This window comes from Mercenaria mercenaria, chromosome 17, assembly GCF_021730395.1.
Source record: "Mercenaria mercenaria strain notata chromosome 17, MADL_Memer_1, whole genome shotgun sequence".
Taxonomy (NCBI): domain Eukaryota; kingdom Metazoa; phylum Mollusca; class Bivalvia; order Venerida; family Veneridae; genus Mercenaria; species Mercenaria mercenaria.
This window is the reverse complement of record NC_069377.1, coordinates 6,377,789-6,399,548: the sequence shown is the minus strand read 5'-3', so window position 1 is coordinate 6,399,548 and position 21,760 is coordinate 6,377,789. Positions and strand designations below refer to the sequence as shown.

The 21,760-nt window shown below is 34.9% G+C and overlaps 1 protein-coding gene across 1 annotated transcript in view; it reads right to left on the bottom strand.

The window, feature by feature from the left end:
• Positions 1–21,760, bottom strand: part of LOC123535980 (nuclear pore membrane glycoprotein 210-like) — a 92,824-nt gene that overhangs the window by 51,908 nt on the left and 19,156 nt on the right. Inside the window, exons 8-17 of the mRNA XM_053528690.1 lie at positions 21,456–21,524; positions 16,231–16,337; positions 15,316–15,456; positions 14,897–15,037; positions 13,921–14,073; positions 13,327–13,516; positions 11,744–11,889; positions 11,357–11,468; positions 11,127–11,147; positions 3,666–3,725 (exon numbers count right to left, since the gene is read on the bottom strand). Coding sequence (XP_053384665.1) covers positions 3,666–3,725; positions 11,127–11,147; positions 11,357–11,468; positions 11,744–11,889; positions 13,327–13,516; positions 13,921–14,073; positions 14,897–15,037; positions 15,316–15,456; positions 16,231–16,337; positions 21,456–21,524 — 1,140 coding nt within the window. The remainder of the gene's footprint in view (positions 1–3,665; positions 3,726–11,126; positions 11,148–11,356; positions 11,469–11,743; positions 11,890–13,326; positions 13,517–13,920; positions 14,074–14,896; positions 15,038–15,315; positions 15,457–16,230; positions 16,338–21,455; positions 21,525–21,760) is intronic.

The window sequence follows — 21,760 nt, the reverse complement described above, 5'->3', positions numbered from 1 at the left end:
GACCTCCAATTGTGACCTTGACCTTTGAGCTAGGGGTCCGGGTTTTGCGCATGACACGTCGTCTCATCATGGGGAACATTTGTGCCAAGTAATATTAAAATCCCTTCATGGATGACAGAGTTATGGACCGGACACGAAATTGCGGACGGACGGACGGACGGAAAAGCGCATTCCTATAGTCCCCGAAACTGGTTTTCAACCAGTAGGGGACTAATAGCATATTTCGTATAAAGAAGATATGATCTTAAACAAAAAACTAGAACTGTCACAGGAGTGACTCATACCCCCACCATACGGTCTTGTCACAGAAGAATGGAAACCATAAGGAATCTTAAAAATACTTTGGAGTACTTCATCCTGGGCTTCCACATATAAGTAATACTAGTATAATACTAGTATAGTAATACAAGTAAATATATTAAATCTCTAATATTAGAGATACACTAAAAGTGAATACAAAAAAGGGTCTTACCGACCCATGTTACCACAGAAAAATGTTTTTACTTTCTACATAGGACTTATAATAAAAAAAGTTAGAAAAATACCTAAAATACTGAAAATCTAAAAATAGGATTTCTAAAAATAGACTAATTCCTGGAATTTAAGGGGAAGAAACTCAGTACAAAAGTTAAAAAAAGGTTACTTCCCTTTGGCTCTAAGCCAATCAGAATGAGATATAGTGAAAATACATCAAAATTAACCTTAAATTCTAGGTAAAAGGGGAAACAATTCAAGAAAAATTAGTGTCAGAGTTATGCACCTTGTGTCACATGATGTGGGTGATCAGGTGGAACATCTATTTTAAGTCTGGATCGAATCCATTCAGTAGTAACTGCGACATAGTGAAAATACATCAAAATTTACCTTAAATTCTAAGTAAAAAGGGGCATAATTCATGAAAAATTGGTGTCAGAGTTATGCACCTTGTGTCACATGATGTGGGTGATGAGGTGGAACATCTATTTTAAGTTTGAATCAAATCCATTTTGTAATAATTGAGATATAGTGAAAATACATCAAAATCAACCTTAAATTTAAAGTAAAAGGGGACATAATTCATAAAAAATTTATGTCAGAGTTAAGCACCTTATGTCACATCATCTGGGTGATGAGGTGGAACAACTATTTTAAGTTTGAATCAATTCCATTTAGTAATAACTGAGATATAGTGAAAATACAACAAAATTAACCTTAAATTCTAAGTAAAAGGGGACATAATTCATGAAAACTTGGTGTCAGAGTTATGCACCTTGTGTCACATGATGTGGGCACATGATGTGGGTGATGAGGTGGAACATCTATTTTAAGTTTGAATCAAATCCATTTAGTAATAACTGAGATATAGTGAAAATACAACAAAATTAACCTTAAATTCTAAGTAAAAGGGGACATAATTCATGAAAACTTGGTGTCAAGAGTTATGCACCTTGTGTCACATTGATGTGGGTGATAAGGTGGAACATGTATTTTAAGTTTGAATCAAATCCATTTGGTAATAACTGAGATAATAGATTTCGGGACGCGACGGGACGCGACAAAACTGCCTCCTATATACCCCCCTCAAACATGTTTGGTGGGGGTATAATTATACATTCATTCTGTATACTTTATAAAGAAATTTGGTAGGCTCAAACATTGTTTTAAGCTGCGATGCGCCGGTATATGTCTTGAAATATGAGTATGGACTATATCATCGCCTTGGACTATATCTTATTTATTTATCATTTACACATTTTAATTCTAATAAGAGAACTTTCTTTACTTATACTTAAAACACATCATGTCTAAGTATTAGACATTAAATGCTATGTATCTGAATAATGTTGAACAATGATATTCAAGAGCATCTTAAATGAGTTCCGGTATTTCGAAATCCGACGTTTCTTAAATGACACAAGTGACAATTTTTACATGTAAATTACCTTATTTAATTTATCTAATTATTTTGAAATAGGATTCAGAATCCACAGTCTGATTTCAACCTTAATTAATAAAAATCAATTTTCTAGTCTGCTTAATATAGTCATACCCTACATGACTTCCGGGAGATCGAAATTTGACGTTTCTATAATGAAAAAGAAACGGACAATTAAAAAAAACCCCACAAAATCAGCTATAATGGTTTCAGAGATTTCCGTCTTTTTTACGTGTTTTCCGCTCGGCCCCCTGCCTTGTTTAGTTTTCCTCATACTCTGGTGCAGTTCCCGGCTTTTAACAACAACGTATCATTGTTTTTTGTAGAATTTATGTTTCGCTACAGAACATCCACTTATTAACGATTGTGTTTTGTCTTTTCACTTTAGAAATACGTGTGAATTGAGGCAGCGTACGCCGAAATCAACTAGAATGTCCGGCAAAATATTTCTGCCGTCGCCATTTGATTCCTTTGTTTGTCGGGCCTAGCATGAATTGTTCCCCCTGAAAACTGGTAGGCGTGGCTACAGGCTATCTGGCGTAAGGTCAATTGTAGTAGGCTTTGAAAGCGAACAGCATGGATCCTGACCAGACTGCGCGGATGTGCAGGCTGGTCTGGATCCATGCTGGTCGCAACGCCACTATGTTGGTTTTCTCATGGCATGGCTCAATTATCTTTTTTCACATTTTTATGATTTAAGGTAGTTCTGCACTTTAGTATCGAAATGTTTTCTACAATGTAGAATTTGATTAAACTCTGATTTTTCAAAACTTCAGAATATTCTAAGAAAATTCAGCAAATAAGAAAGATAGGGTTGTGTGCTTGACGTTTTGCTAGACTGATTTGAAAAATTTCGACCTCACACAAGTTTTCATAATGGGAGTCTATGGGAAAAACACAATTTTCAAAACATTTTCGCGAATAGAAATATTTCTACAATGTAGATTTTAATGAAACTTCTCACAGTCATAAATAGACATATGGCCTATAATAATAAAATTATGATGAAATAAAATGTATAGGTCTGTGTGCTTATTTTTTAGATATTTGGCTACGATTAAAGTGAACCGCCTATTTCAAGCTAATTTAAGACATTATTTTGAATTATTTAACGACGTCCTGTAAGCTGTTTTAATATCATATTTTAACTTTAGAAAGATAGTAACAGTGCCATTTTAATACATTTATTCACAGGTTGCCCTTAATTCATAAACTGATTTTTCTGTATGCCGAATCCAGGCATTATTCTACGTTTTCCGGATAAGTGACGTTACACCATCACTTTCGGTTTTTCAAATGTGCAGAACTACCTTAATGTAGTAAACTGAGCCAGTCTATATCCTATGTTCAATATTATAATTTTGAAATCTCTAGATTAGACTGGTTTTTGTCACTTTGAATGGAATTAGGCAAAAAAGGAAAGATACGGAAATATCTTTTATTATCAGTCTAGTGGCTGGACAAAGCTCTGACCTAAGGTCCTGTGTTTAAAGGTGTACTCCTGTCCATCATAACAAAATTAAACTGACTATCCCAGTCAAGAATAGTAAATTTTCGTTAATAAAATAAGTTACTTTCATGTTGAAACATTACTACAATTTGTTTGATTCCATAATGACATTACCCTTCTTAACTGCAATAGTGGCCTTAAACAGGAATATAATTATCTTTAGAGCAACTTAAGAAAGCAACAAAGAAAGTATATACATTAAGTTGAAGATATGCTAAACAACTAAACACTTGTACTCACTTTGGGCTCCTACTGTTTGCACTGGCTGAATCAAGGTGTTCTTTGACTCTTCAGAGCTCACTGAAAATATCAGATAGATGAAAAACGCTCGTCTGTTTTTATTGTTTTTCCAAGTGTTTAATTTCCCTCAAAATGTTCATCCAGTAATCATTATTAACAAGAAATATGCCAGTTATTTTGTTTTTTGAAACCTGACATTTTGACGGTAGGAGAAATTTTTGAACAGCTATAAATTCTAGACAGTATCAACACAAACAGTAACTCAGTCGTAGTCAGAGTGAAGCATTTTAAATCTGATTTATTGCTATTTAACAATCACATCAATTTTTGAGATTAAAAGAAGTTTTAAAATACAATCACTAATGCTGATGACCGAGAGCTAAATGCACATAAGCTTGTCAATAAACTGTGCATCTGTATCTTTAAAAAAAATCCTAACACTTAACCAATACCATAGTTTTCATCTTTTTCAAATTACGGACTTGTCTGATAGCCAACTGACCCTCTCCCCATCCCTTATCAATCAATAAATAAAAAAATTTGATTGATCTACAGGAATAAAATAAACAATGACAATGCAGATTTACAGGATTTACTTCACCTAATACTGTAAAATCATTTAATTTTGTGGGCATGAAATTTAGTGGTTTTGGTCAAAACGGAATTTTCGTGGGGATATGAATTCGTGGATTTCAACTTTTGAAGATAAAATGAATGGGAATTTTACTTGTTCGTTGGGATTAAATTTCGTGGATTGACTCAACCACGAAATCCACAAAAATTAGTCCCCCACGAATATTAATGATTTCACAGTAACAAGACGACACAAGGAACATGAAATAACAATTACACAAAATAAATATGACAAAATTGGTAATGCATTTTTTGGCACTCATATAAAATAAAAGTTAATAATGGGAAACAAGTATTAATGTGAATGCAGCTCCTCATCAATGCATAAAAAGCAGACTTGAGTACATGTAAATAAATTTAACAAGAAACCCAAATGGGCAGACGTCACTCACATGACAAAGACCTTGAGTCTTTTTTTTAAGTCCTTGTGGCCAAGCAAAACCATCTGAACAAATTTAAGAGAATACCATATAAAGATGCAGCAGACCAAGGTTAGGAAAGATTCATCACTTGGTTTATAAGAACAAGAGGGCCATGAAGGCCCTGTATCGCTCACCTGACCTACTGACCTAAAGATCATCAAGATCAACATTCTGACCAAGTTTCATTAAGATATGGTCAAAAATGTAGCCTCTAAAGTGTTAACTAGCTTTTTTGATTTGACCCGGCGACCTAGTTTTTGCCCCCATATGACCCAGATTCAAATTTGACCTAAAGATCATCAAGATTAACATTCTAATTAAGTTGCACGAAGATACAGTCATAAATGTGGCCTCTAGAGTGTAAACAAGCTTTTCTATTGATTTGACCTAGTGACCTAGTTTTTAATTCCACTTGACTCAGATTTAAACTTGACCTATAGATCATCAAGATTAACATTCTGACCAAGTTTCATTAAGATATGGTCATAAATGTGGCCACTACAGTGTTAACAAGCTTTTCCTTTGATTTGACCTGGTGACCTAGTTTTTGATCCCAGATGACCTCATATCAAACTCGTCCAAGATTTTATTGAGGATAACATTCTGACCAAGTTTCATTAAGATTGGGCCAAAATTGTGACCTCTAGAGTGTTAGCAAGCTTTTCCTTTGATTTGACCTGGTGACCTGGTTTTTGACCCCACCAGACCCAGATTTGAACTTGACCTATGGATCATCAAGATTAACATTCTGACCAAGTTTCATTAAGATATGGTCATAAATGTGGTCTCTAGAGTGTTAACTAGCTTTACCTTTGATTTGACTTAGTGACCTAGTTTTTTACCCTACATGACCCAGATTCAAAATGGACCTTGAGATCATCAAAATTAAAATTCTGACCCAGATTCAAAATGGACCTTGAGATCATCAAAATTAAAATTCTGACCAAGTTTCATGAAGATATAGTCATAAATGTGACCTCTACAGTGTTAACAAGCTTTTCCTTTGATCTGACCTGGTGACCTAGTTTTTGACCCCAGATGATACAATACCAAACTCGTCCAAGATTTTATTTAGGATAACATTCTGACCAAGTTTCATTAAGATTGGGCCAAAATTGTGACCTCTAGAGTGTTAACAAGCTTTTCCTTTGATTTGACCTGGTGATCTAGTTTTTGACCCCAGATGATCCAATATCGAACCCATCCAAGATTTTAATGAGGGTAACATTCTAACCAAGTTTCATTAAGATTGGGCCAAAATTGTGACCTCTAGAGTGTTAACAGTCAAATTGTTGACGACGGACGACGGACACAGGGCGATCACAAAAGCTCACCTTTGAGCACTTTGTGCTCAGGTGAGCTAAAAAGTTGTTTAAAGGATTTTCCATCTTTAGCTCTGGAGAACCCTTAGAGGTGCCAAGTGGAACCATTTGAACAAATCTGCAAGTCCATACCAGGATGTAACTGATAAAATATTAACAGTTACTTTTCAAAGGAGATGATTATTATCAAATTAAAATGCTGGTGCAGAATATCAACCTATACTAAAAGCTCACACTGAACTAAGGTTATAAAACTGCTAAAAATTAATTTCACTTACAGCCATTCAACACATGAAATGGGGGTGCAGGCAGCAAATGGTTGAAAGAAAAAAATCATAATCAGTAACCACAATATCTAATTTAAAGGGAGTTATGGTACCCACTTTAAAGAGGATCATTATTATACCTATTATGAAAGGAATCACGAAAACCATTTAATAAAAGGGAATTCTAATATTTATTTCAAAGGGAAATGCAGTTATAAAAGATCTATAATCTCATGATATCTATTTCAAAGGGAATAATGAAAACTGTTTTTAATTGGAATCATATTTAAAAGGGAATCATGAATTTTGTTTCAAGGCAATCATGATATCCATTTCAAAGGGAATCACAATTTCTGAGTGTGAGTTTTCAATGTTCAGGTCCCTGTGATCTTTGACCTTCTGATCAGTCATCTACTTCAGAAGCTTAATCATGCTATCTAGTTTGAATGTTCTAGTGTAAGCAGAAACCGTTTTAAAGGTTCAGGACCCTGTGACCTTGACATTTGACAACAGGGGACATCTACTTCTTATTCCCAATCATGCTTTCAAGTTTAAAGGTCAAGGGGTTCTCATGTTACTGTTGGCAAATAGTTTCCAATGTTCAGATCCAAGTGACATTGACCTTTGACCTACAGACCCCCGAAAATAAAGAAGTCACCTACTTCATAAGCCCAACCATGCTACCAAGTGAAAAAGATCTGGGTCATGTGGTTCTTAAGCTATTGTGCTACAACAGACAGCATGACTGACATGGGCAAAGTAATTTACCCCTGCCCCCATTCCTTAGAAGTAGTATAACAAAGAACTACTTATCAACCAGGCCATGAATAATACTTAAAGTAGTCCAGGCACAGGCAAAACAGGGAATAAGATTGATTCCAGCTGCAATACAGATTTTGATTTCTGTCAATTTGTATTTGTGAAATACAAGGTATATGATAAAAGCATGTATATAATGGTGTAGAACTAATCTCTACAGTACATTACAAGCTTGGCAATTTTTTTCCCAAAAACTCTCTGAAACGTGGAAATAAATTAACAAAATTGTAAAGTATCACATGAAATGAGTAATGTCTTCCTCAGAAAAATTTGCTTAATTCTGAAAATATCTTAAATTTGTACTCCAGATATGCAAAATTTCAGAATAGTTATTACCATTTTCATTTTGTTGGGTATTAAGTCAGAATGACATAATTTCAGGTAATATGGTGACTTTCCAGCTTTAGATGGTGGAGGAAGACCCCATGTGCACTGACAAGTAATATTTCAGTCAATACTGGATACAGGTAGAAGCAAATTTCTTCCTTGGGCCGGCTGCATGGGTTCCTTACTGAAAGAACTCTTCTCCTCAAGATGGATTTCAAACTCACAGCTGTGCGGGGCAAGTGACTGGAAGTCACTGACCATAACCACTCGGCAATGGAGGCCTCTTTTATTACGTTTTCTTTAATTTTAGGACATGATTATATAGTAAGACAAGAACTAATTCTAAGATCATTTCAAAATGTCTAATTTAAATTTTCCAATCATTCAGATGCTATTTTCTTGATTTCTGTTTTGATAATTCAAGCATACAAGTTACAGCATTATAAAAGTTTATGTCTCTTTAATTTTTTAAATCTTTTTTTAAATTATATTTTGTTTTAGAATCAAGCATACAGTTCAATACATCCATTTGTCATCCAAATGTATCTTGGGTATGATGGTGCTGAAAGCATATTCTCTCTGTGAATGCTACTGCTTCTTGTGCACTCTACCCCTTCTAGGTCAATTTTTATGGAGGGGTTTTTCTGTCAGTGTGCTACCATAATTTCACCATTCTACACAAAGCAAGCATCATGGTGATGATGATGATGATGATGATGATGATGATGAACAGCATTAAATTAATTTCTTTGTAATTTGTTTGACTTGAGGGGAATAAGGCCACATCCATTTGTATGGGAAAATCATGTTGCAATGAAACAGGGGAATGTCACAGAAAATAACTTATAAAAGTAATTTTCTCATGTTTTCAATGTTATCTTTATATATGAACTAAATTTTGGTTTGATGTGAAAAAACAAACCATTTTTAAGGTGGATTTTTGTGAAAATTGGGGAAAAATGAAATGGTAACAAAGTTAAACATGAGTAAAACAAGACAGTCTGAAAGACAGCTAAATCCCCCGCTATTATGGACAGTGAAAGGGTTGATGGTATTAGGTGAAAGCATTGACTTGTAGTATGAGGAAATCAATGAATTTAAAAATACTTCAAGGGGTTTAAGAGATACAGAGCAGAAACAAAATGGAAGGCTCAAACCTTTGACCTTGAGTTGTGACTGTGACCTTGAGCCAACATGACTGACTCATGAGTTCTGCATATCGTCTTGGTAAGGTGATCATTTGACCAAAGTTTTACGAAAATCCATCAACAGGTTTAGGAGATACAGAGCTCAAACTTTTGACCTTGAATTGTGACCTTGACCTTGAGTCAACATGGCTGACACATGAGTTCTGCATTTCACCTTGATGAGGTGATCATTTGACTCAAGTTTCATGAAAATACTTAAGGTGTTTAGGAGATACAGAGCGCACACAAAAGGGAAGGCTCAAACTCTGACCTAGAATTGTGACTTTGACCTTGCGCAAACATGGTTGACTCAGGAGTTCTGCACATCGCCTTGATGCAGCGATCATTTGGCCAAAGTTTCATGAAAATACTTCTAGGGGTTTAGGAGATACAGAGTGGACACAAAATTGAAGGCTCAAATCTTTGACCCTGCACTGTGACCTTGACCTTGAGCTGACATGGCTGACTCGTGTTCTGCACATCATCTTGATGAGGTAATCATTTGACCCAAGTTTCATGAAAATCCTTCAAGGGGTTTAGGAGATACAGAGCAGACACAAAATTTTATGGACAGATGGAAGGACGGACGGACAGAATTCCTATAATCCCCCATCACTCGTGGCAGGGGATTAAAAAAACTCATACCCAATAAACTCACTTGTAATATAACATTTTATATATATTCCTGCCATTTCCAAATGTATGTAATATCAAAACACAGAGCTTTTTTTCTGCAGAATATTTTTTACATTGATCTTATGAACCTTTTTCTGTTTTTTTTTAACCAGTTAATATGTACTATCAGTAAAATCTGCTAAAGATGCAAAGCTTTCTTGATACAATGTAACAATATATGGAAGGAAATAAAACAAGAGCTGTCCTTAAGACAGCCAAGCTCGACTATTCGAAATATTGACCCAGAAGCAGGAAAATATTACCCAAAAAATTTAAATATCAAAAGAGTTTTAAGTTCAAAAGGGGGAATAATTTGACCAAAATGCATATCAGTTATGGGACTTGCTGCTATCAACTAGATTTATAACCCTGAAGACACATGAGAAGTTTCAATTCAATATCTGCATTAGTTTTGGAGATAGAAACTTGCATGTAAAACTTTAACCAGAATTTTCAAAGTCCAAAAGGGGGCATAATTTGCCCAAAATACATGCCAGAGTTATGGGACCTGATCCAGTGAGGTTAGTAATTGATCTAGAAAAAGAAAAAATAAGTTTCAAATCTATATGCCTTTTAGTAATAGCTGTATGTACTTGCACGCAAAACTTTAACCAGAATTTGCTAAGTCCAAAAGGGGGCATAATTTGGCCAAAATGAAGGTCAGAGTTATGGGACTTGATCCTATCAACTAGTTTTATAACCCCGAAGACACATGTGAAGTTTCAAATCAATATCTGCATTAGTTTTGGAGATAATAACTTGCATGTAAAACTTTAACCAAAATTTTCTAAGTCTAAAAGGGGGCATAATTTGCTCAAAAAACATGTCAGAGTTATGTGACTTGACCCAGTGAGGTTGGTAATTGATCTAGAAGAAGAAAAAATAAGTTTAAAATCTATATACCTTTTAGAAATAGCTGTATGTACTTGCACGCAAAACTTTAACCAGAATTTTCTAAGTCCAAAAGGGGGCATAATTTGGCCAAAATGAAAGTCAGAGTTATGGCACTTGCTGCTATCAACTAGTTTTATAACCCCGAAGACACATGTGAAGTTTCAAATCAATATCTACATTAGTTTTGGAGATAGTAACTTGCATGTAAAACTTTAACCAAAATTTTCTAAGTCTAAAAGGGGGCATAATTTGCTCAAAAAACATGTCAGAGTTATGGGACTTGACCCAGTGAGGTTGGTAATTGATCTAGAAAAAGAAAAAATAAGTTTTAAATCTATATGCCTTTTAGAAATAGTTGTATGTACTTGCACGCAAAACTTCAACCAGAATTTTCTAAGTCCAAAAGGGGGCATAATTTGGCCAAAATGAAAGTCAGAGTTATGGGACTTGCTGCTATCAACTAGTTTTATAACCCCGAAGACACATGTGAAGTTTCAAATCAATATCTGCATTAGTTTTGGAGATAGTAACTTGCATGTAAAACTTTAACCAAAATTTTCTAAGTCCAAAAGGGGGCATAATTTGCTCAAATTACATGTCAGAGTTATGGGACTTGACCCAGAGAGGTTGGTAATTGACCTAGAAAAAGAAGAAATAAGCTTCAAAGCTATATGCCTTTCATTGATGGCTGTATGTACTTGCATGCAAAAACTTAACCAAGGTGTGACGCCGACGCCAACGCCAGGGTGAGTAGAATAGCTAGACTATTCTTCGAATAGTCGAGCTAAAAACAAAACTACCATAACTTGGCAATACATAAAAGCTGACGCAAGTTACATAACATGAAAATGCAATGAACCAGGCATAAAAAAGCCAGGCCTTCATACAATAACTGCTGCCTTTTTGTAACTTTTACCTTCTTTTCTGCAGTTATGTGCTACAATAAAACATTTTCTTTAAAATAAAATATCTTTCACACATATTTGTCTCAATGTAGATAAAATATAACATGTATTTTAAACAGATTATTAAATATTTAAATATTTCATTAAATTTTGGTGTAAAAACTCAGTATTTACCAATTTACTTGGCAGGTGAAAACTGATTTTTCAAGTGTTTACACAATTCAACTAAATTTAAACTTACGTCTTTGGAAGTATTTAGATGAATCTAAAATCCATGGTTGAGGCCCTCCTGAGAATATGACTTCCTTTGAGGCCCCAACAGTGATCACTGACTCCACTTCTGGGTCAACAGGCTGAAAATAATTTATTAAAAGAAAATTGTTTTAAATTAAAAAGGGGACATTATAAGTCATCTTGCTGCACTAAGTAAAAAAACATGAATTTTATAACACAAGAAATTAATTCTTCACAGTAATTGAGTTCTTAAAACCTCAATTTCTTTAAGCTGAAATAGTCAAGAAAAATTTCACTATTAAATTTAAAGTACCAGTCTAAATAGAACTGTTTCAAAAGATTAAATTTCTAAAACATTATTTTCTGACAAACAGATTTTTATAACCCTACTTACCACTAAAGCATCATATGTTGCTATAGTAATGCTTGATTCAAGCTTGATGTTGCCATGGTTATAAATGGCCTTGACCTTGGTATGACCTTGCTGTAATGCCTTAACCTTGACAGTCCTACAACTTCCATCTCTCAAGACTGAAAAACCTAAAATAAATCCAAGTTTGAAACACTTAAAAATTGCTTTTAGATTAGTTTAAAGAATCTGTTTTCCTTAATAAAGAATTATATATCATACAATATTAAAATCAGATATTTTTAAATCATTTAACCATCAAGGATAAATATGATAAAATTAATCACAAGATAAACTGGTTAAAGATTTATATCAGCGAATTTGTTCTCCTCCACATTACCTTCAACATTCAGGACTATCTTAAAGTGCAAACATTCCTGTAAGAATTACATGACTTTGTCCAGTATTAATCTGATTTAACAAGGAAGAAAACAATGAAATGAATGTTTTAGTTATTAACAGGATCACAGCTGTGTGGAAAAATATATGCCCAAAAACTGCTCTGAAGCTAACTTTGTTGAACAGAAACCTTCAGTGATTCAGACGATATGGAATGAATGATTGTCTGACAAGCATCACTCACCATGGCTGTTAACTTACTTAAAGAAACTTCAAAATCAGGAGGGCCTAAGATGATTGCATTTTTGTACTAACAGTCTTGACCTTTGACAGTGACCTCATAATCAAAATGGGTCATACGATTCCAATGAACAATGAGCCTGTTAAAAATATACATTAATGTGTTCTCAAGATACTGAGTAGAAACAGTTTAATGCTAAGTCACTTCGGCTTTGACTTTTGACCAAGTGTTGGGATGTAGGTCAAAGGATTGTAAATTTAATGAGTGGAAACACAAACTGATAGCAGACAGACTAGAGACAGAAATGTACTTTTGAAATGGTGTTTGAGTTAAACTTTATACATTTGAGCCGTGTCATGAGAAAACCAACATAGTGGCTTTGCGACCAGCATGGATCCAGACCAGCCTGCGCATCCGCGAAGTCTGGTCAGGATCCATGCTGTTCGCTTTCATTTCTATTGCAATTAGAGAAACTGTTAGCAAACAGCATGGATCCAGACCAGCATGCTGGTCGCAAAGCCACTATGTTGGTTTTCTCATGGCACGCTTCATTTGAATCACAACTTCGTTCTGTTGGGTTTAATTTTTTTTGTTTAACAATATTCAATACCATTTTAAGGTGACAAAATCAACTGTACAACTTGCCCAGCTTGTCCTGGTGCCTATACAGTCAAACTAGAATTTGGCCGTATTTTACAATGCAACTAGTCTATGAACGAGAAGAAAACAGCTCTCGGCAAAAATAGACAAGACAGTCAGAATCAGATTTCAGCGCCCCTTCTTTTTTTCTTGATATCTAAATAGTGTCCACTTTTTATCTAAACTTCGGCACAAGGAAGTACAGTGGTTGAAAAAGAATTATGTAGTCATTGCATGGTATATCAGGCATGCTCGAGTCTATACTTCTGACATTTTTGTGGATAAGAGGAGGCTAATTTATCTAAGGAACTGCTACTATGACCAATTAGATGCATAAAATTATTTTTACCTTCAACATTTTCCACAACTGAAGGATCTGTAAAGGTAACATTTAATGGCATGTTTCTACAGTCGTTAAATGAATACTTCTTTCCCGCCAGAGTGGTTCGGATATCTAATGGAAGCTCTAACATGCTGCCAACCTCCACCTCGACTCTGTCTGGCCGGAATTCCATGTCTGATGGAGGCAATATATGTACCTGAAAATGTAGTTAAGACTTTCACTTTCAGAACAAAATATTCCCTATTCATTTCTTAAAAACCTTCCATAATTTTTTTCATTAAAATTGTATCAATTTGAAGTAAATGATCTGAATTGAAATATTACCACAAACAAAGTTTTCATAATTTTCATTCAAACCTTTTTTAAGTGTTTCTTTTTCTCCTGCTATGTAAAAATAAGAGGGTGAGTTAAAACCATTTTGGACTTCAAGTAAAATACAATCAAGAAACTCTGATAAGTTACCTCCCTTGCATCTAACAAACACTAAACTTTGTACTAATATGTTTACTTTACTAAGAATGGGTCAAGATCTGTTTTATCTCCTTTATAAAAATGACAGAAAAGCCCTGACATTAGCACATGCAACATTCCAAAATGTACCTGAGCCAAGCCCTTATGAAGTTGGTTTCTTCTGTCTGATGCAGTGACCTCTGCTTCTCCCCGTGCGGATGTAGAAATCTCCCCATACTTGTTAACGGTAACGACCTCTGCATCATTGGAGCTCCACATATAGTCTCCACTTCCACCTGTAGCCTGAAATATACATGATTAACTCCATGTGGAGAAATTCTAATTTAAAAGGTCAAGATGCTGTATTTTTAACCCTTATCATGCTGGATATGATTTACGACCAGTGTAGATAATGATCAGCCTGCACATCTGTGCAGTCTGATCAAGATCTGCATTGTTTGCCATTCGGTCAGTATATATTTGGTAATCACCTCTTTTAACAGTTAATGGTACTGTCCAAACTGAAAGATGGACAAGTTCATTATATAAATTTAGCAGGATAAGGGTTAAAACATTTGATTTAAATAATTTCGCTAACTAGTCAATGTGTATAAAGAAAATGTTTCATGAATGTCTTTTCATATTGAATTTATTATTCAAGTTAAATAAAGATAAAAGACCTAGCAAGTTTATCATTTTTATTCAACAAGTTTGATCAAAGTCAATGTGGAGAGACACAAAATGTGTAATATCTCTTATAACATGCAAACTTTTTCTGCTTAAACATCAGAATATTTTATCCTTGCCTTTTACAGGCAAAGTCACACAAATGATGTCAACGTCAAAATGTTATTACATCAATGTAGTATCAATAATTTAGCAAAGCTTTACTTCAGTCCAATGACACAGAACATGTAATAATTACAACACTTCTTTATTCCTTTGAGTTCCGAGAGTTAACAAAGCTAGGGAGACCATTTCCTTCTACTTAACTCATCTTTTTTTTTTTTAAATGGCTTCTGTGCAGAGCTAATCTGATTCTTGTTCTTGTTTCATACTTTTGGTATTACTTTATTCTCAATAAATAAAAACAATTTTCTCTTGTGTAAAACATAATTGGACTTACCCGAAGCTGATATCTATGTGATGTCTGTCTCACAGGATCCCATGGAAAGAACAGTAACTCTGGCTGAACCACAATTGGATCAAATATCTCCACAAATTGCGTCTGCTTCAATGTAGGACTCACATTGTATTCTGAGCCGTCCTACAAATATAGTCCAACTGCTGACAATCTCAGTAAAACATGTGCTTAACTAGATTTTAACAAAGTTATTTAGCACTCACATGTACCGGAGTCATGAGTGGTGTTAAACATTAATTACCTCTCATGAACAGACTCAATCAAACCAAGTCTGCTATTATTTTCATTGGCTGCCTTCTATTCTACTAAAGAATTTCTAAATTTCATTAGTATATTTATTCAAGTCTGCAGCAAGAAGACAAAACATTTTCTTAAAATGGTTTAGACATGGTCTTTTGTACCTGTTTTATAATGGTAGAGAGAGCCCCTTCAAGGTCTGTGTCCCCTTTCTGTAGGGTTTTAACAATATGGTAGGTTCCATTCTTTGAAGAGAACTGAACATCAAAATATTCTATCGGGAACAACGCATCTATAATCACATTCTGAAAATGAGAAAACACCAGACAGTCAATTAGAAGATGGAAAGGAAAAATAGGAAAAATCAAAACTTCCTGGTTAACTGTTTTTTTGTTGGAATTTTTATATCATAAACAGATTCCTCAGCTCGCTAAAAAGAGATCTAGAGCTCATTGTTGGACATAGCAAAGCCAATTTCAGTCACCATGGAAACAAAATGACTAACTATCACAGCAGCCTGTTGATTTTTCCAGCCCTGGATCACATGAGAAGCTGCTGAGCCAAGTTTGATCCTCTCATGTAAGATGTACAAGAGCCAAATACATATCAGATCATACTACTGCTTCAATAACCCTTTTAGTATATAATGTCAAAATCTATATAAATGACAATGAACACCCCTGAAATAAACTATTTACTGTAAAATCATTTAATTTCGTGGGAATAAAATTTCATGGATTTGGTCAAAACGGCAATTTCGTGGGGATATGAATTCGTGGATTTCAACTTTCGAACATAAATTAAAAATGGGAATTTTACTTGTTCGTTTGTATTAAATTTCGTGGATTGACTCAACCACGAAATCAACGAACATTAGACCCCCACGAATATTAATAATTTCACAGTATTTACAAGGTCCTTTATATAACTAGTCTAGGTACAGGCCTGATACAAAATCAGATTTCCATCCAGAGCAAAACCAATTTTGATTCAAGTCCCCTGGTATTCTTAATTTGTGTCACACTGATATATACAAACTTGTATTTTTTAGAGAATATATTTTTTACAGAATGTCTTACATCAGAAGGGTACAGTTTGTGGCTGTGTTTATCGTAAACTTCTATCAATACTGTATACACACGTCCTGTTTCAAGTACCCATTTTCTGTCTGGTAAGACCACAAACCCTGCAAAGAGAAATTAGAACATCATATTATATATATAGTTTATATACCAGAGTATTAAAGCAAGACCAGGACCTTAAAATGGCAATACCATTGCTTTCTGCATGACACATTATCATGTTATGACTGTAAAGTTGCAAGCTAGCCATGATTTTCCAAACGAAACAAGAGCACCACCTGCGGGTGCCCTTGCACATCCGCAAATGCTGGATAATATGTAAGAAAAGAGTAATGGTTCTTGACCTTCTGAACTCATCTTAATTGATGACAATAATTAATATGGCTCTAGACCTTTATACCAATGATGATAAACAGTCTTCAACATTTCAAAGCTAGTGTTCTTATAGTAATCCTGAACCTACACAATTTTTTTAATCAAGAAATTCAAATTTTATATGTATAAAAAAGTGCCATAATTCTGACAAAATGCAGGTTAGAGTTATCATTCTTGGTCAACTTACTCATCTTTAATAATTATAACCAAGTGTGCAAAATTTGAAAGCTGTAGCTCTGGTAGATTTTTTTTTTGGAAAAAGTGGACCTAAACAAAACCTTTAACCAAGAAAATTATATTAGGTACAAAAAGGGCCATAATTCTGACAAAATGCAAATCAGATTTATGGTCCTTGGCCTACATAATCATCTAATGGTGATAAACAATTGCCCAAAGTTTCAAAGCTGCCGCCCTTACAGTTTTTGAGAACAAGTGGATCTAAACAAAAATTTTAACCAACAAGATCCCAATGATCAAGTAACAACAATAACCCTAATAAGACTTTTTTCAGAACTCAGACGAGCTAAAAAACAATATTTTTAATTTATAAACCTAAATGTGCCATCTTGACCTTCCAGCATGGAATGTAAGTTCTGCTGAGAAAAGCAACTGTTTTTGCCAAATTATTTAACTACCCATCCATACTTAAAGTATATACAGACCCCAAAAGAGAATGATGTGACCTCATAGTGTGACAATGACCTTTGAGTCAGAAGATGAAGAGTCTTGAATGTGACACTGACTAACAGACACATTGTCTTATCATGGATAAATGATCTGAAAATCCATCCCTGCATGCCAAGTTATAGATCAATCAATAAATAACCAATTCTAAAAGAAGATCCTTTGGAAGCATAGAATACAACCAAGCATAATAATAAGCGCCTCGGTTTGATTGAGTCTGTTCATGAGAGGTACTGAAAAGTGCAACATCCTTCACACTCTAACACAAGCTTAAGCCAAACTCTATTACCCACAAACTTTGAGCAGACTGCATAATTTAATTTATTCAATAAATAAACATACACACAAACACAGAGGCTTACATAGATGGATGTCATACTGGCGGGGGTAGTATTTTAAGATCATTTTATACAAATACATGTCAGCAAGTCATTTTAAACAGCTGGGTCACTGTCTGGTTTCATGTTTAATCAATACACCTGACTGTTCAAAGTACATTACTTGATGCAAAATTAAGTTATCAGTTATCAATGAATAATATCTACTAGATACAACTTCAATAAAGATACTTATCTTGATATAGATAACTGTCGTATTACATACAGTTACGAATTGATAGTTGTTGTACTATAAACAGTGTCACATGCAAAATATGTACATGAGAGTTGAACTCTTTCTAGGATGTATATATGCTAGATTATTCAGTTTAAACAGGGACCCCTAAAAAAGTCAAAACTAGAGTTGTCACAAGAGTGACGAATTATACCACCACAATATGGCCTTGTCACAGAACTAAGCCAATGTCAAAGCTGAACTTGCTTGACCTTTGACCTATTGAACTCAAAATCAATAGAGGGCATCTGCTGATCATGATCAACCTCCCTATGAAGTTTCATGATCCTCGGCCCAAGCATTCTCAAGTTATTGGCAAAAGAAGGTTTAAATGTTCTTGGTCACTCTGACCTTTGACTTTTGGAACTCAAGATCAATATAGGTCAACTGCAGGTCATGACCAACCTCCCTATTAAGTTTCGTGATCCTGGGCCCAAGCGTTCTGAAGTTATTGTCCGATACCCGTTTAAATGTTCCAGGTCACTGTTACCTTGACCTGTGACCTACTGACCTCAAAATCATTAGGGGTCATCAGCTTGTCATAACAAACCTCCCTATCAATTTTCATGATCCTAGGCCCAAGCGTTCTCAAGTTATCATTCGAAAAACGTTTAACTGTTTCATGTTATTGTGATCTTGACCTTTGACCTACTAACCTCAAAGTCTAACTTGCTCTGTATTTCATGATGTTACACCTGTGTACAAATTTATGATCCTAGGCCCAAGCATTCTCAAGTTATCATCCGGAAACTATTTAAGTGTTCCGAGTCACTGTGACCTTGACCTTTGACCTACAGACCCCAAAGTCAAACTTTACCTGTATTTTATGATGTTAAACCTGTGTACCAAAATTTATGATCCTAGGCCCAAACGTTCTCAAGTTATCATCAAGAAAACGTTTAAATGTTGAGGGTCTATATGACCTTGACCTTTGACTTACTGACCCTAAATTCGAACCTGACCTGTATTTTCTGATGTTACACCTGTGTACCAAAAATTATTAAAATCGTTCAAGCCTTTCATGAGTAATCATCCCGAAACCATGAAAACCAACGGAGCGACCAACCGCCAAGCTCACTCCTATATACACCCCAACAAAACTTCGTTTTGCGGGGGTTTAATGATGCCTGTAATATCTGTTGCTGTCTGTCTCATGGAAACAAATGATACATTCTGAGATATAAAATGTATTCAAACCTACAGGCTCAATGTAAGATATAGCATCTAAAACAAAAGCCTCACTTGGCATTTATTTCATTATACTAGTCAAGCCACTTTTAAAAAACCTCTTTCTGTCTCCAATCATACACAATATGATAGGCATATGAAACTCTGAAGAGTAAGAGCAACAACATCTGCAAAACAAAACAAAAATATTTAAGGTTTCCAAATGTTATTTGCTCTTGAAATGGTATTTGCTCAACTATTTAAATTGTTGTCCCAGAACCAGGAAAATTACCCTAAATTTTAAAATATCTATAGAGTTTCAATCCAGTATCTGCATTAGTTTTCAAGAAAGTAACTTACATGCAAAACTTTAGCCAGAAGTTTTTAAGTTCAAATGGGGAAACAATTTTGCAAAATACATGTCACAGTCATGGGACTTGATGCCATGACTTACCAGTAGTTTTGTAAACCCGAAGAAATGTGTTAAGTTTCAATTCAATATTTGCATTATTTTTTTGAGATAACTTGTATGCAAAACTTAGACAAGGATTTTCTAAGTCCAAAAAGGGGGCATAATTTGGCCAAAATGCATATCAGAGTTTTGAGTTTTTGACTTGATGCTATCACCTACTTTTATAAATCAAAGACACGTGTAGTTTCAATTCAGTATCTGCATTAGTTTTGGAGATAGTAACATGCATGCAAAACTTTAACCAGGCTTTTCCAAGTCCAAAAGGGGGCAAAGTTTGGCCAAAATACATGTCAGAGTTAAGGGACTTAACCCAGTGAGGCTGGAAACTGACCTAGAAAAAGAAAACGAGAGGGTCATGATGACCCTGAATCGCTCACCTGAGTAATATGTGCCACATGTTTAAAATGGCAAACTTATGCTAAAATATTATAATTTAGGTCAAAAGGTCACATTCATGGTCAATGAAAGTCAGTTTTAAGATCGGTGTGCAAAACTGTACATTTCATCCAAATTTCAAGGCTATATCTTAAAATATAAGATTGTAGGTAAGTAGGTCAAGGTCACAGTCAAGTGACCCCTGATCGTTTGGGGGCATAAGGTAACTATAATTAAACAGTCTAGGAAATATGATCTCATAATTTTTGAACAATTTAGAGCCAATGCTACATAACAAATATCAAAAGCCTAGGCCTTGCAATTTCAAGCAAGAAGATTTTTAAAGTTTATATATTATTATATACGTCTATTAGAAGTAAAATTTGAGACACCCCCTCCCCACGGGGCAGGGCCTCTTTTCACCCCAGAGTTATAATTTGAACAATTTTGGTAGAGGACCACAAGGCAATGCTACATACCTTGGTCTTGTGGGTTTGGACAATAATATTTTTAAAAATTTTTCCTATACACGTCTATGTAAAATTTAAGACCCCCGCTGGGGCAGGGCCCCTTTTCATCCCAGGGTGGTAGAAGACCACTAGGCAATGCTACATAATAAATATCAAAAGCCTAGGCCTTGCAATTTCGGGCAAGATTTTTAATGTTTTTGACTAATAATTCTATGTATAACTTCTGCTCCCCAAGGCGAGGCCTCTTTTCTTCCAGAGGCACAATTTGAACAACCTTTATTGAGGACCATTACATGATGTCACATGCCAAATATCAAGCTTCTACGCCTTGCAGTTTTGGACAAGAAGATTTTTAAAGTTTTTCCTTTTGGTTGCCATGGCAGCCAGAGTTCTAAATAGAATTCAATTCTTTGAATAATTTTGAAAGGGGGCCGCCCAATGATCATTCCTGTGAAGTTTGATGTAATTCTGCCAATTGGTTTTGAAGAAGATTCTTTTTAGAAAATGTTGACAGAAGGATGACAAACGACTGACGATGCACAACACACGACAGACATTGAGCTGTTGCAAAAGCTCAACTTGAGCCTTTGGCTCAGGTGAGCTAAAATAAGTTTCAAAGCTATATGCCTTTAAATGTTAGCTGTATGTACTTGCATGCAAAACTTAAACAAGGTAAGAGCTGACGCCAATGCCAGGGTGAGTAGAATAGCTAGACTATTCTTTGAATAGTCAAGCTAAAATAAGTTTCAAAGCGGTATACCTTTAAATGTTAGCTGTATGTTCTTGCATGGAAAACTTTAACTTTGACGCCGATGCCAGGGTGAGTAGAATAGCTCAGACTATTCTTCAAACAGTCGAGCTAAAAAGTAACACAAAGGATAGACAGACATGCTTGACTCCAATATAGTCTCTATATACCTTGTATCTGAGGTATAACAATGTTCCCAGACATATCTGTAACATTATCCAAATTTCAAAATTTCCCTGACAATTCCATGACCTAGATTGTTTCTTTGCCATTTACGCCCTTTTACTTGGCACATGTGAACTCTTTATGACACACTTACCAAGGTAACTAGGACTGACAACATGGAGAACAGCCGAGGGTTGTCCTAGTACATCTGATGTCTTGATGTCTGAATGCAAGGTTAAGGTCAGATACCTTTAATAACAAACTGTATTTTGTACCTAGAAACATTAAAGTAATATTGTTAAAGAAATAATTAATAATTATATAAAATACAGTAATGATATCTTGAAACAAGAGGGCCACAGTGTCCCTAAGTTGCTCACCTGGTCTTGACTATTTCACCTTGAATATATGTATAAACATGAATAATGAATAGAATATCTGTGTATAGTTTAAACAAGA